Source organism: Aedes albopictus, chromosome 2 (genome assembly GCF_035046485.1).
Source record: "Aedes albopictus strain Foshan chromosome 2, AalbF5, whole genome shotgun sequence".
NCBI lineage: Eukaryota > Metazoa > Arthropoda > Insecta > Diptera > Culicidae > Aedes > Aedes albopictus.
Window position 1 is genome coordinate 322,493,316 of NC_085137.1, and position 15,537 is coordinate 322,508,852.

The window sequence follows — 15,537 nt, forward strand, 5'->3', positions numbered from 1 at the left end:
CAAACGAAAAAATAGCCAGGAGCTTTATTTCTCCGGAAGTACCTGAGTTTGGAGGCTTGTAGGGGAGCCTCCGTGAAGACTACCTAGCACCACTTCAAACGGATACTCAAAGAAGCTAAGTTGACGATGAAGAATTCTACACCGTCCTCACTCAAGTGGAAGCAATTCTCAATTCAAGTCCATTGTTTTCTCTTCCCGATGATCCCACTAAGGGCGAGGGAATAACTTCTGCTCATTTTTAGCATGATATCTCAGAGTGTGAATTCACATACGACTCGATGCAATCGGCAAAGACCCACGCGACGAAATAAGGACTACGATTGTAAACTTGGAACATGGAATTGCAAGTCACTAGGTTTCGCAGGATGTGACAGGATAATCTACGACGAACTACATCCCCGCAACTTCGACATCGTGGCGTTGCAGGAACTTTGTTGGACTGGACAGAAAGTGCGGAAAAGCGGGCATCGAGCGGCTACCTTCTACCAAAGCTGTGGCACCACCAATGAACTGGGAACAGGATTTATAGTGTTGGGCAAGGATCAACGTATCTAAATACCAAGGTAAGAGATTCCCGCAAATGTCAAAAATGAGACTCACCAACACATCTGCGTTAGTTATGGAAAGTTGGTGTTTTTACACTAAAATGTCATTATTTCAGCAAAGTTTGCGAAGTTCTACTAGTTTGGAAGCTTCTAAATGCTGTTAAACTATGTTTAGAACAAAAAAAAAATTTTGTCACCGATTTTCAAATGGTGATATTTCCTGTTTTATTGCATGGAGGTCACAATTAATCCAGTGAGATGCAATTAAATAATTGCTTCTAAAATGGGAGTGCTTAATTTCTTAAGAAAGTTTACTAAATAGTGATGTGCCCATACACATCAGCGCAAACTTCATAACTATTTTTTGCTTTTTTCCTTTTCTCACTAATCCGTAAATATTAGCGGGAATCTCTTACCTTGGTATTTAGATACTTTGGGCAAGGACAACGTGTGATCGGGTGGCAGCCGATCAACGCAAGGATGTGCATGTTGAGAGTTAAGGGCCGTTTCTTCAACTACAGCATCATTAACGTCCACTGCCCACACGAAGGGAGACCCGATGACGAGAAAGAAGCGTTCTACGCGCAGTTAGAGCAAACATACGATGGTTGCTCGCCGCGTGACGTGAAAATCGTTGTCGGCGACATGAACGCACAGGTAGGAAGGGAGGAAATGTACAGACCGGTAATCGGGCGAAGCAGCCTGCACGCCGTATCAAATGATAACGGCCAGCGATGCGTAAACTTTGCAGCCTCCCGTGGTATGGTAATCCGAAGCACCTTCTTCCCCCGCAAAGATATCCACAAAGCCACCTGGAGATCACCCGACCACCAAACAGAAAACCAAATCGACCACGTTCTGATCGACGATAAATTCTTCTCGGATATAACCAATGTCCGCACATACCGCAGTGCGAATATAGATTCGGATCACTACTTAGTAGCTGTATGCATGCGCTCAAAACTTTCGACAGTTATCACCACGCGTCGAAGTCCTACGCCGCGACTCAACATCGAGCACCTGCGTAACGTAGAAGTGGCCCAAGACTACGCGCAGCAGTTAGCAGTGGCCCTACCAACGGAAGAGCAGCTTGGCGCAGCTACACTTGAAGATGGCTGGAGGGACATCCGATCCGCCATAGGTAGTACCTTGGCTACAACACTAGGCTTCGCGACTCCGAATCACAGAAACGACTGGTACGACGGCGAATGTGAACAGTTGAAAAACGAGAAGAATGCAGCATGGGCGAGAATGCTGCAACACCGTACGAGAGCGAATGAGGCACGCTACAAACAGGCGCGGAACAGACAGAACTCAATCTTCCGGATGAAGAAGCGCCAGCAGGAAGAACGAGATCGCGAAGCGATGGAAGAGCTGTACCGCGCTAAGGACACACGTAAGTTCTACGAGAAGCTGAACCGCTCGCGCAGAGGCTGTGTGCCACAAGCCGACATGTGCCGAGATAATCCCGGGAATATTCTCACGAGTGAGCATGAGGTGGTCGAGAGGTGGCGGCAGCATTACGATGAGCACCTCAATGGCGACGTTGCAAGTACCGAAGGTGGCGTGGTAACAGATCTAGGAGTATGTGCACAGGACGAAAGACTTCCGGCCCCTGACCTTCAAGAGATTGAGGAGGAGGTTGGCCGGTTGAAAAACAACAAAGCCGCTGGAGCAGATCATCTGCCAAGCGAGCTTTCAAAATACGGTGGAGAAGCACTGGTGAGAGCACTACACTGGGTCATTACCAAGATTTGGGAGGAGGAAGTCTTACCGGAGGAATGGATGGAAGGTATCGTGTGTCCCATCTACAAAAAGGGCGACAAGTTGGATTGCGGGAACTACCGCGCGATCACACTACTGAGCGCTGCCTACAAGATACTCTCTCAAATTTTATGCCGCCGTCTATCACCGATTGCAAGAGAGTTCGTTGGGCAATATCAGGCTGGATTCATGGGTGAACGCGCTACAACGGACCAGTTGTTCGCCATCCGCCAGGTGTTGCAGAAATGCCGTGAATACAACGTGCCCACACATCACTTGTTCATCGATTTCAAATCGGCGTATGATACAATCGATCGAGAACAGCTATGGCAGATTATGCACGAATACGGATTCCCGGATAAACTGATACGATTGATCAAGCAACGATGGATCGAGTGATGTGCGTAGTTCGAGTATCAGGGACACTCTCGAGTCCCTTCGAATCTCGCAGAGGGTTACGCAAGGTGATGGTCTTTCGTGCTTGCTGTTCAACACTGCTTTAGAGGGTGTCATTAGGAGAGCGAGGATAAACACGAGTGGAACAATTTTCACGAAGTCCGTTCAGCTGCTTGGTACGCTGATGATATCGTTAATTTGAGACGATGGCGGAAACGTACATCCGACTTAAGAATGAAGCCAGGCGAATCGGATTAGTCATTAATGTGTCGAAGACAAAGTATATTATGGCAAAGGGCTCCAGGGAGGAATCACCGCGCCCGCCACCCCGAATTTATATCGACGGTGATGAAATCGAGGCGGTTGAAGAATTCGTGTACTTGGGCTCACTGGTGACCGCCGACAACGACACCAGCAGAGAAATTCAGAGGCGCATTGTGGCAGGAAATCGTTCTTACTTTGGACTCCGCAGAACTCTACGATCGAATAAAGTTCGCCGTAAGACGAAGTTAACCATCTACAAAATGCTGATTAGACCGGTCGTCCTCCATGGGCACGAAACATGGACCCTACGTGCAGAGGACCAACGCGCCCTTGGAGTTTTCGAACGGAAGGTGCAGATGGAAGACGGGACTTGGAGAAGGCGAATGAACCACGAGCTGCATCAGCTGCTGAGAGAACCAACCATCGTCCATACTGCAAAATCGGGAGGCTACGGTGGGTGGGTCACGTCATCAGGATGTCGGATAGCAACCCGACTAAAATGGTTCTCGAGAGTCATCCGACCGGTACAAGAAGACGTGGAGCGCAGCGAGCTAGATGGGTCGACCAAATGGAGGACGATCTGCGGACCCTACGCAGAGTGCGGAACTGGAGACAAACAGCCATGGACCGAGTGGAATGGAGGCGGCTACTATGTACAGCAGAGGCCACTCCGGTCGGTAAGGAAAGTAAGAATTCACATTTGGTTCTAATTAGTTCGATCATGTGACCCGAAGTGGATCAAATTGCTCCCGTTTGACGGTAGCAACTGCAGAGCCAGACCGTGTGCTGTGTTTGTGGGGAATAAAGTAAAAATGTTCCGGGGAATCATTACTCACTGTAGCGAGTCCTGGCGTATCTGCTTGCGGGCCCTCACGTACATCGCGCTGGCAATGAGCCCCACCACCAGCACCAAACCGAGGGCACAGGCCACGGCACCGAGCAGGGCAGGTCCCTGTGGGGGTGCGATTTCCGCTGCCGGGAGACGGTGTCGCGGTGGATAGATGCCTAAAATTAAAAGAAAGTACCAGCGTTATACAATGGTGATCATCGTCAACAAGAATAACAACAAGGGGAATTGAGGGCAAAATGAATGCAATGGATGATGTTATCTCGATAAAACATGAAATTAAATTTAAAACAGACTTAACGAATAAGCAGTTATACAAGTTTTAATTTCTGCTTTAACTAGTATGTATACAAGGAATCTCGTTTTGTTTTTTCTTCCTATACATCCAAATTGTTAGTCGCCCATTTATTTTGAATTCTATCCTTATTTTATATACTGCTTATCCTTATTATCCCCACGATCCTATTTATCAACTGAGCTGTGCAACCATTGGAGCGAAAGAAGAAAGTGAAAATTAATGTTCAATTAGGGCAAGCACGCCGGCGAGAGAGTCGAGCATGGTGCAGAGTTTTGTTACCACCACCATGCTTCTGTAAAGTTCAATTCGGCTGGGGAAACGACGCTGAAGGTTTCCGTTTCGGAGGTGGTAATTCAAATTTTTTGAAGAGCTCTGCTTCTTCTTTCTTTCTTTATGGCAACCGGACGTGGGTAGTAGGAGGAGGCACGATAAACCACACAAACGTAAATTAATAAAACAAGAAACTGAAGAAAGCACTCGGCAATCCATCAGCCAGGCGGTTGTCGGGGAATTTTTCCGCAAATTAAATAACGAGAAAAGTAACATTAACTGTTGTTCTTTGGGTTTAGGTTTGAGCGCAGCAATATTGTTTGCTATAGGATGATGGGTTTTGTCGCTTCTTCAAATATTTGCCTGGGTTTTATCAACTTTTTATGCAAAGAGAAGCTCAGTGAGAACATTTTTTTTTAATATTCAACAGTTGTTTTGGTATCTTAACGAAATAAGGACCAACTTGTAATTAAATAAGGATAATACCTCTTCAAAGTTTGACAAATTATAGTTGTGTAATGCGTATAATTCGTAATAGATTGCTGTAGAACAAACTCCAGTCAAAATCTTTGCTTAAACATATGACAATCACGCAATCCATTGCAAATTATCTAAAAGTTAACAAATCACGATTCGAAAGCTCATGTCCAAAGTTTTCAAAATCCAAAGTGCAACAATAAAATGACACCCAATTAAAATCATGATAAATGTTCAGCAGCAAATTGATATCATATTTTGATATAAGTTTATCATGATTAAATTTGATTTTAAATTTTGATTTAATTTTATAGCTTTTGGCAAGAAGGAGGCAATCAGACCAACGCTAGCAATGCTCAGCGACAACCCAGCTAACAAAGAAAAACGTTAAGCGATTCGCATCCAAGAACATGCCCAATCTACGTACTTTTCTTCAGCAAAACCGTTACTCCTGGAGATCAATACAGCAGGTGGATTCGTAAATCGTTCATGTTCTGATTGATGAGCGAATCTTTTCTGACATAACAGACTTCAGGTTTTATCGTGATTCTCTAACATCGATTGAAACCACTGCTTGGTGGTGGCCAAACTATGCCCAAAACTTTTCGTCATTTACATAAGCGCCAATTTAGGCCTAAACCGTACTTTACGTTAGCGAACTATTTTCCTAACTTGACGAATATGAAGATTAAAAACATACGGCACCGACAGCCGTTTCGACATGACCTCTAGCACAAATTTCTGCTGGAGCAAATCTACTGGAGCAAATCTGAGCCCGGATTCGGATTCAGCGGCCCAAAATTCTTCGGAGACACATAGGTTTGCTCTGGGGGTGGAAGCTCAGGTAAAATATTATCTCCTGGGCGCCCATTAAAAACACCACCCCCGGCGAAGACTGGCGCTCGAGCCTAGCTATTTAGCACTGTAGTTGGAGGAAATGCCAATGCAGAACCCGTAGATTCCGGGAAGGTAAGCCCAGCTCCCTGGGTTAGTGGGTTGGTGTCAGGCCCTGCGAGCCAGCCGTAAAAAAGACTAGCACCGGAAAATCAACAAGAGAAGAATGCGAACCGATACCAATGGCGACGACCACAGCGACGAAAAGGGACTTGCGATTGGAAGCTCGGTACGTGGAACTGCAGATCTCTCAACTTCATCGGGAGCACCCGCATACTCGCCGATATACTGAAGGACCGCGGGTTCGGAATCGTAGCGCTGCAGGAGGTGTGTTGGACAGGATCTATGGTGCGAACGTTTAGAGGTAATCATACCATCTACCAGAGTTGCGGCAACACACGTGAGCTGGGAACAGCTTTTATAGTGATGGGCGACATGCAGAGGCGCGTGATCGGTTGGTGGCCGATCGACGAAAGAATGTGCAGGTTGAGGATCAAGGGCCGATTCTTCAACATTAGCATAATAAACGTGCACAGCCCTCACTCCGGAAGCACTGATGATGACAAAGACGCATTTTACGCGCAGCTCGAACGCGAGTACGACCGCTGCCCAAACCACGACGTCAAGATCATCATAGGGGATCTAAACGCTCAGGTAGGCCAGGAGGAGGAATTCAGACCGACGATTGGAAAGTTCAGCGCCCACCAGCTGACGAACGAAAATGGCCTACGCCTCATCGATTTCGCCGCCTCCAAGAACATGGCCATTCGTAGCACCTTCTTCCAGCACAGCCTCCCGTATCGTTACACCTGGAGATCACCACAACAAACGGAATAGCAAATCGACCACGTTCTGATTGATGGACGGCACTTCTCCGACATTATCGACGTCAGGACCTATCGTGGCGCTAATATCGACTCCGATCACTACCTGGTGATGGTTAAACTGCGCCCAAAACTCTCCGTTATAAACAACGTACATTACCGGCGGCCGCCCCGGTACGATCTAGAGCGACTGAAGCAACCGGATGTCGCCACCGCATACGCGCAGAATCTCGAGGCAGCGTTGCCGGACGAGGGTGTGCTCGACGTGGCCCCTCTAGAGGACTGCTGGAGTACAGTGAAAGCAGCCATCAACAACGCAGCCGAGAGCACTATCGGGTACGTAGAACGGAGTCGACGAAACGATTGGTTCGACGAGGAGTGCAGAGCGGTTCTGGAGGAGAAGGATGCAGCGCGGGCGGTAATGCTGCAGCATGGAACCCGACAGAATGTGGAGCGATACAGACAGAAGCGAAAGCAGCAGACCCGTCTCTTCCAGGAGAAAAAGCGCCGCCTGGAAGAAGCGGAGTGCGAGGAAATGGAACTGCTGTGCCGTTCACAGGAAACACGCAAGTTCTACCAGAAGCTCAACGCATCCCGCAAAGGCTACGTGCCGCAAGCCGAAATATGCAGGGATAAGGAAGGGAGCCTCCTGACGGACAAACGTGAGGTAATCGAAAGGTGGAAGCAGCACTTCGACGAGCGGCGAAGAGAATGTAGGCACGGAGGACCAAGGCAGCGGAGGAAATGACTATGTTGGTGCAGCAGAGGACGGGAACGAACAAACTCCCACGCTGAGGGAAGTTAAGGATGCCATCCACCAGCTCAAAAACAACAAAGCGGCTGGTAAGGACGGTATCGCAGCAGAACTCATCAAGATGGGCCCGGAAAAGTTGGCCACCTGTCTGCACCAGTTAGTAGTCAAGATCTGGGAAACCGAACAGCTACCGGAGGAGTGGAAGGAAGGGATAATCTATCCCATCCACAAGAAAGGCGACAAGTTAATGTGTGAGAACTTTCGAGCGATCACCGTTTTGAATGCCGCCTACAAAGTGCTATCCCAGATCATCTTCCGTCGTCTTTCACCTAAAGTAAATGAGTTCGTGGGAAGTTACCAAGCCGGTTTCATCGACGGCCGGTCGACAACGGACCAGATCTTCACCGTACGGCAAATCCTCCAGAAATGCCGTGAATACCAGGTCCCAACGCATCACCTGTTCATCGACTTCAAAGCGGCATACGACAGTATCGACCGCACAGAGCTATGGAAAATTATGGACGAGAACAGCTTTCCCGGGAAGCTGACTAGACTGATAAGAGCAACGATGGACGGTGTGCAGAACAGCGTAAGGATTTCGGGTGAGCTATCCAGTTCATTTGAATCTCGACGGGGACTACGACAAGGTGATGGACTTTCCTGCCTACTATTCAACATCGCCCTGGAAGGTGTTATGCGACGAGCCGGGCTCAACAGCCGAGGTACGATCTTCACGAAATCCAGCCAATTTGTCTGTTTTGCGGATGACATGGATATTATAGCCAGAACATTTGGAACGGTGGCAGAACAGTACACCCGCCTGAAACGTGAAGCAGCAAAGGTCGGACTGGTGGTGAATGCGGCTAAGACAAAGTACATGCTGGTAGGTGGGACTGAGCGAGACAGGACAAGCCTTGGCAGCAATGTTACGATAGACGGGGATACTTTCGAGGTGGTAGAAGAATTCGTCTACCTCGGTTCCTTGCTAACGGCTGACAATAACGTGAGCCGTGAAATACGAAGGCGCATCATCAGTGGAAGTCGTGCCTACTATGGGCTCCAGAAGAAACTGCGGTCAAAAAAGATTCACCCCCGCACCAAATGTACCATGTACAAGACGTTAATAAGACCGGCGGTTCTCTACGGACACGAGACATGGACGATGCTCGAGGAGGACCTGCAAGCACTCGGAGTTTTCGAGCGACGGGTGCTAAGAACGATCTTCGGCGGTGTGCAGGAGAACGGTGTGTGGCGGAGAAGGATGAACCACGAGCTCGCTGCACTTTACGGCGAACACAGTATCCAGAAAGTGGCCAAAGCTGGAAGGATACGGTGGGCAGGGCATGTTGCAAGAATGCCGGACAACAACCCTGCAAAGTTGGTGTTTGCTAACCATCCGGTTGGTACAAGAAGGCGTGGAGCGCAGAGAGCACGATGGGCGGACCAGGTGGAGCGTGATCTGGCGAGTGTTGGGCGTGACCGAGGATGGAGAGCTGCAGCTGCAAATCGAGTATTATGGCGGCAAATTGTTGATTCAGTATTATCATGAATTTGATGTGAACTAAATAAATGAAAAAAAAAAAATGAATAGGTTTGCTCTTGAGACAGACCAATAGTTAATTTTTGTTTCGCTATGTAATAAGTCCTCAATACGACACGAACCTTCGGTCGGTTTCCCATCATTCTCCCTGACATAATTTTGCATTCACCTCACGAATTTAGAACAGATTCCTCGCTCGACCAATCGTGTACAATATTTAATGACACAGAAAGAAACGAAAAATTAAATTGCAATCTAATAATCGGCATGCGTTGATTGGGGTGAACAAAATAAGAAGAGAAAAAAGAATACTCCATTAACCTACCCCAATCAACTATAGTACGATACCCAGCAGGTACCTACAGTCGGCGAGCCGCATGACTAGATGAATACGGAATAGCAACGATCCAATCCTATCATCATCATCGTCACCCCCACCAACGCTGCTAGCGCTGCTGTTTTAGACTGTGGTGGGTGGAATCGTGAAATGTATAGCAATGTTGAAATCCTTTGGTGGTGCTAAACTTTGCGCACACATTATTGTGGAGTGAGGATTCCATCACCACAGAACCGCAACATCATTGGGGGGTTAAACGAGGGCAAATTCGTGAGGTAAATGTTGAAATTTGAAAACCACACAGCAGTGATTTGGTGTATTTTCCAACAAAAAGTTACTAAAATAGAATAGGGACTGGAACCTTCTGGACAGGAGCACCTATTTTGGAAACTTGCTGTCAATTTTGAACAGTTTGACTTGATTTTTGAGACACGATCAGATACGCACAGTTACTAGCCATGTTCAAAAATTCAAGTCAATCGGTTTGAAATTGACCGAGTTATAGCAGCAAATGCCCAAAATAAGCGCTCCTGCCCAAATTGTCCCAGACCCTATTCCTAGTTTATATGAAAATTCAAGCAAACCCTGAAATTCTTCTTCTTGGGTAACGTCCCAACTAGGTCCCAACTAACCCCGTGTCCTCGGGGGTTTTTTTTTTTTTTTTTCCTTCTAAACCATAGGGGGATAAATCTGCTCATCAGACACCCTAACAGGAAGGTTAGGGTAGTGTGGGGATGAGGCCGTCTTCTACAATGCCGGTAGAAGCCAGGACTACTCTCTCCTCGACCCACTAAAACACATTCCTATGGTCGCCAAACCCTACGTCTCTCCGGAACCACCAAGAAGGTATTGCTTCAGAGAGGGGCTAGTGCATATCGCACCCTCAAGGTTAGCTGCCGTAGCCTAGCAGCAACGAACATCGATGAATCGCACTGGAGAGTCCATCACGATAGCATGCTGGCGCTTAGCCAGTTTCCCGAGTGGTCCTCGCCACTCCCTTTGTCCACGGAAGGCGGGCAGGGTCAACCCCGCCCGCGCCCTACTGCTGAGCGGACATCAAGAACTGATGCCCACATGCAACCCGATCTGACCTGCTGAAGGCAAGGGTATCACTACCCTTCAGGCCTTATCAGCTGCATCCGTAGGTTGCAGACAGCAGGGTCTCACCTACCCCGACCCTTGCCGGGGACCCCTTTCCAACCGCGGGCTCAGATCCAACCCAGTAGACCGACGCCACGACAGCACCGCTACCGGGACTTCCTCTCCGCGGCCACTTAATCGCTGTAAGGGTCGATCTCGACCGCAGGGCACCGGTATGACCTACGAAGCCGACTTCGAACCCCTGGACCACCTCTTGTACTGCATCTGGACTAGCCATTCTCCGAGTCCACGCGCCACCTCCTTTGTAGCTCCCAGACGATATGGGTGATAGCCGTTGAAACGGCATTCCAGCTAATCTCATCCCTACACATTCTCTGGACCAAGTTGTCCGGAGTTGTGTCCTCCCCGCATGTGGCAAGCATGCGGTCACGCATTGTGCGAAAACGCGGGCACACGAACAAAACATGTTCCACCGTTTCCTCTAAACCATTGCACACTGGGCATTCGGGAGAATCCGCATGCCCGAAACGGTGTAGATACTGTCGGAAGCAACCATGACCTGTAAGGACCTGTGTCAGGTGGAATTAAACTTCCCCATGGCGCCTATTAATCCAACTATCTACCCTCGGTATCAACCTATGGGTCCACCTTCCTTTGGTGGAACTGTCTCACGCGCGCTGCCATTTGACCATAGAGGCCATCCTGACAGTCTTGCGTATGCCTCTTGTGCCGCGCATTTCGAAGCACTCCATATCCTCACTGATAAGAATGCTGATGGGCACCATACCAGTAATGACACAGAGAGCGTCGTGTGACACGGTACGGTACGCGCTTGCAACCCTCAGACACATAAGCCTGTAAGTACTTTCCAGCTTCCGTCGGTAGCATTCAGTACTTAGCGCGGTACCCCACGCCGGGCCGCCATACCTAAGTATGGACGTAGCAACACTAGCCAGAAGCTTGCGCTTACTGGCGTACACCGCTGAGCTATTGGACATCATCCGGGACAGTGCCGCAATAGCTGTGGAGGCTCTTTTACAGGCATAATCGACGTGGCTACCGAAGGTAAGCTTATCGTCGATCATCACGCCCAAGTGCTTGACAGAGCGCTTTGACAGGATAGTGCACTCTCCTACACTGATCTCCGTCTGCTGCGCCGACTGCATGTTGTTCACAACCGTCACCTCTGTCTTGTGGTGAGCCAGCTCCAGTTTTCTGGACCGCATCCACGCCTCCACAACCTTGATCGAGTGGTCGGTAGTCAACTTCACCTCCTCGATCGTTTCACCGTAGACTTCGAGCGTAATATCGTCGGCAAATCCGACAATCACCACTCCCACTGGGTACTCTAACCTCAACACCTCGTCGTACATGACATTCCATAACACCGGACCCAGGATGGAACCTTGCGGGACTCCTGAGGTTATGTGAAAGCACTTCCGACCCACCTCCGTGTCGTATACTAGTACGCGATTCTGGAAGTAGCTTCCGAGAATCTTGTACAAGTACTCCGGTATCCCCAGACGCAAGAGCGCATCAGCAATAGCAGCCCAACTGGCGCTATTAAATGCATTCCTTACATCCAGAGTCACTACCCCGCAAAAGCGAATTCCCCTCCTCTTAGGCTCGAGTGCTTTCTCGGCGGTTTTTGTAACCGACAAGATAGCGTCTACGGTGGACCTCCCCTTCCGGAAGCCGTACTGGTTGCTCGAGAGACCATTTACGCCCTCAGTGAACTTCAACATTCTATTGAGGATGATCTTTTCGAGCACCTTCCCCGCCGTGTCAATCAAGCATATTGGTCTATATGCCGACGGGTCTCCGGGTGGTTTCCCCGCCTTTGGCAATAGTACCAGGCTCTGCCTCTTCCAAGCTTCTGGGAAAACTCCCTCGTCCAGGCATTTCTGCATAGCAGACCTGAACATCTCGGGAGCTTCTGCAATAGCTACTTAAAGGCCAGGTTCGGAACTCCGTCCGGACCTGGGGCCTTACCTACGCTAAGGGACTTAGCTATCCCCGCAAGTTCCACATCGGTGACCCTTTCCTCATCGCCAGCCCCAGTCCCCGGCTGTCCTACGAAAGGAGGCCAAGGACTAGGATCATGACGCGGAAAAAGTCCTCCAATGATCCCCTCCAACATCTCTGGAGATTGCTCTGTAGGAGCCATCACACCTCTCGTCTTGGCCATAACGATCCTGTAGGCATCACCCCACGGGGTCGTATTGGCACTCTGACAGAGACCCTCAAAGCAGGCCTTCTTGCTTGCTCTTATCTCGGTCTTGAGCGCGGCTTTTGCAGCGGCGAACACCACCCGCCGTTCGTTTCGCTCTTCCTCTGATCGTGCTCGCTGCATCCGCCGCCTAGCCCGTAGACAGGCGCGGCGCAGGTCCGCAATCGCGTCGGTCCACCAGTAAGCCGGTGGCCTCCCATTTCTAGGGTGGACTCTCCTAGGCATGGTCGCATCACACGCACGTGAGAGCACCGCTACCAGCTCGTCGCCGTCTAAACCGAGTAAGTTTCGCTCACGGCGGAGCGCTTCCCTAAATACCTCTTCGTCGAAGTATGATGTCTTCCACCTACGAGGGCTTGGCCTTGGCCTAGCCGCCTCTTCTTCTATCCGCTGTCTGCTGTTGCTGTAGTCGATACTGTCCTCGGGGTCTAATTAGTAGTACTTGTACTAGAGTTGGAGTAGCTTTAGAACTATAATAGTTTCATTTGTATTGAATCGCAACAAATAACTTTTTTTTTTAATTTTTCCACAACCATTTCATCATAGTAAAGGAATTGAGTGAAGCTTAGTACACTCTTAAACTATGCTCCATGAAATTTCACGGGAAATATATATACCGTCGTTCGGGGTGACATTGGGCCTAGGGGGTAACATTGGTCCATCGATCCCACGGATTCAATATGACTCAGCGAATCCAACGACGAATGTAAACTATCTTAGAATTATGTATTCTATTAATCTAGCACACAATATGTATTCCTGTTGTATTCTAAACGTGCGGAATAGTGGCCCAATGTCACCCCAATTTGGCCCAATGACACCCCGCACGACGGTACACAGTGTATCAAACAATTGTCCGTACAGCAATTTTTTGGTCAAAATAATTTTTCATTCTAATGTTCATAACTTTTTTAAACGTCAACCAAAAACGCTGAAATTTTGACCAATCATAAATTATATATTAAAGTTCCATTGGTAAAATTTTGAGCAAGATCGAATAAGTTTTCTGTAAATTATAGAACTTTTAGTAAAACTTATAAGACTTTTGAACACATTTTTAAAACATTATATCTCAATATGTACTCGATGAAACTTTTTCATTATTTTGTGTTACAGCTTATACCTTAGGCTTTCATATGCAGCTTCGTTCGAGGTTTTATATTCACTATAAACAAATATGAAAAATCTGTATATGTTCAGAGTGTCATAAGGAAATGTATCATATTTTGATCAATAAAAGTGCCAAGTGTTTTCAATTTTTTTAAACTTTCTCAATGAAATATTTTCATACAGGACCTACTAAACTACATATGAAGAGTCCTATGCATTTTTCGTTCAGTTAATGCACTTTTATTGGTGGAAAACGTTTGGCAGAAAATATGTGCAAAATAAGGTAAATTTTTAAACATTGTCAACTACATCAGCACATTTTTCATATTTTTTGTAGTGAATACAAAACCTCAGACGAAGCTGCATATGAAAGGTTTGGGTACAAGATGTAACACAAAAAAAAATTAAAATGTTTTATCGAGTACATATTGAGATATAATGTTTTGAAAATGTGTTCAAAAATCTTTTACTTAAAGTTCTATAATTTTCAGAAAACTTTTTCGATCTCGCACAAAATGTTACCAGTGGAGCTTAACTACATGGTTTATGTTTGGTCAAAATTTCAGCGTTTTCGATTGACGTACAAAAAAGTTATGTACATTTGAATGGAAAATTATTTTGACCAAAAAGTAGCTGTACGGACAATTGTTTGATACACTGTATATGAAAAAAAAAATATAAATGAATAAATAAAACAAATATATTTTAACATTTATCATAAAATCTCAGAAAGTTTTCGTCTTAAAAAAGCGTTATCCCAAATAGATTTCCAGGAAAACAATAAAATTGTAGAGATCCATAAAATTAAAAATTAGGAAAATCGAAAAACCAAAATTCACCAAATCGCTTACTTAATTACAAACAATCATGTTCCAAAACATATAAAAATCGATTTTAGATGACGAATAATGATGTTTAGATCAAAGTCAAAATTTTGATGTTAGAGGGTTAAGTGATGCAATAACAAAACCAGAGGTGTAACATTTCGAAAATGTTTCGATTCAAATCATAGTCACGTAACCATATTCATCCAATGCTAAACGAACTTCGTTTGGCTAATCATCAACTAGGTGGCGGGGCGGTAGTGGGCAAACGTCAAACTCGTACAAAAACGATGCGAGCACCACGGATGGCCAGTTAGTTGGCCGACTATCAAATATTTGAATAATGTACACCGGGGCAAGTTGAAACGGGTGGGGCAAGATGAAACAGCGGGCTAACATGATGTTATCCAATGATGGTAAAGCTTGAATGCCAGAACACATAGTTTTTGATTCAAACAATCTTTTGGCGGAAGAAAAAATTTTCTAATTATATTGAAATCTATTTCAAAACTTCGCGTTTTATCTTGCCTTACCCGTTTCAACTTGCCCCGGTGTACCTTAGGCCGTTAAATCGATTTACGATGGAAATTATTGGAGTGTTACGTCTGTTTGCCTGTGACAAAACTATCAATAAGCAACAATTTGAAAATTAATTGATTATATCCACCTTGTTTTCAAAAGTTTTTCAACAGTACAACATATAGTTACCGGCCGAATGATCAGCAGTTCCAGTACCAAAAACTATTTTTTGTAATTACGTTGTGAAAAGTAGAACATTTCAGTTGGCTGAAGTATGCTGAAATGGCCTACTTTTCACTCCTAATGCAAGTGTGTCGAAAAGTACTACTTTTCGGCACTCTTAAGAGTGCTGAAAAGTAGCACTTTTCGGCACTTTTGCTCGTACGCACTTTTTACTTACCACCATGCCTTCCGTAGATTCAACCTCTGCCTCTACATCTACTGAGCAGCTCGAATCCGAATCAGGACAATTTTAATTCGGATTCGAACTGCAAATCAAGTGTAGAGGCAGCTGCTGAATCTGCTTTTGCTTTTGCCTGCACA

General features: G+C 46.7%; 1 protein-coding gene across 1 annotated transcript in view; it reads right to left on the bottom strand.

The window, feature by feature from the left end:
• The window catches only part of LOC109403065 (tyrosine-protein kinase Dnt), a 305,015-nt gene that overhangs the window by 143,843 nt on the left and 145,635 nt on the right, over positions 1–15,537 (bottom strand). Inside the window, exon 5 of the mRNA XM_062852383.1 lies at positions 3,806–3,974. Within this exon, the coding sequence (XP_062708367.1) occupies positions 3,806–3,974 (169 nt within the window). The remainder of the gene's footprint in view (positions 1–3,805; positions 3,975–15,537) is intronic.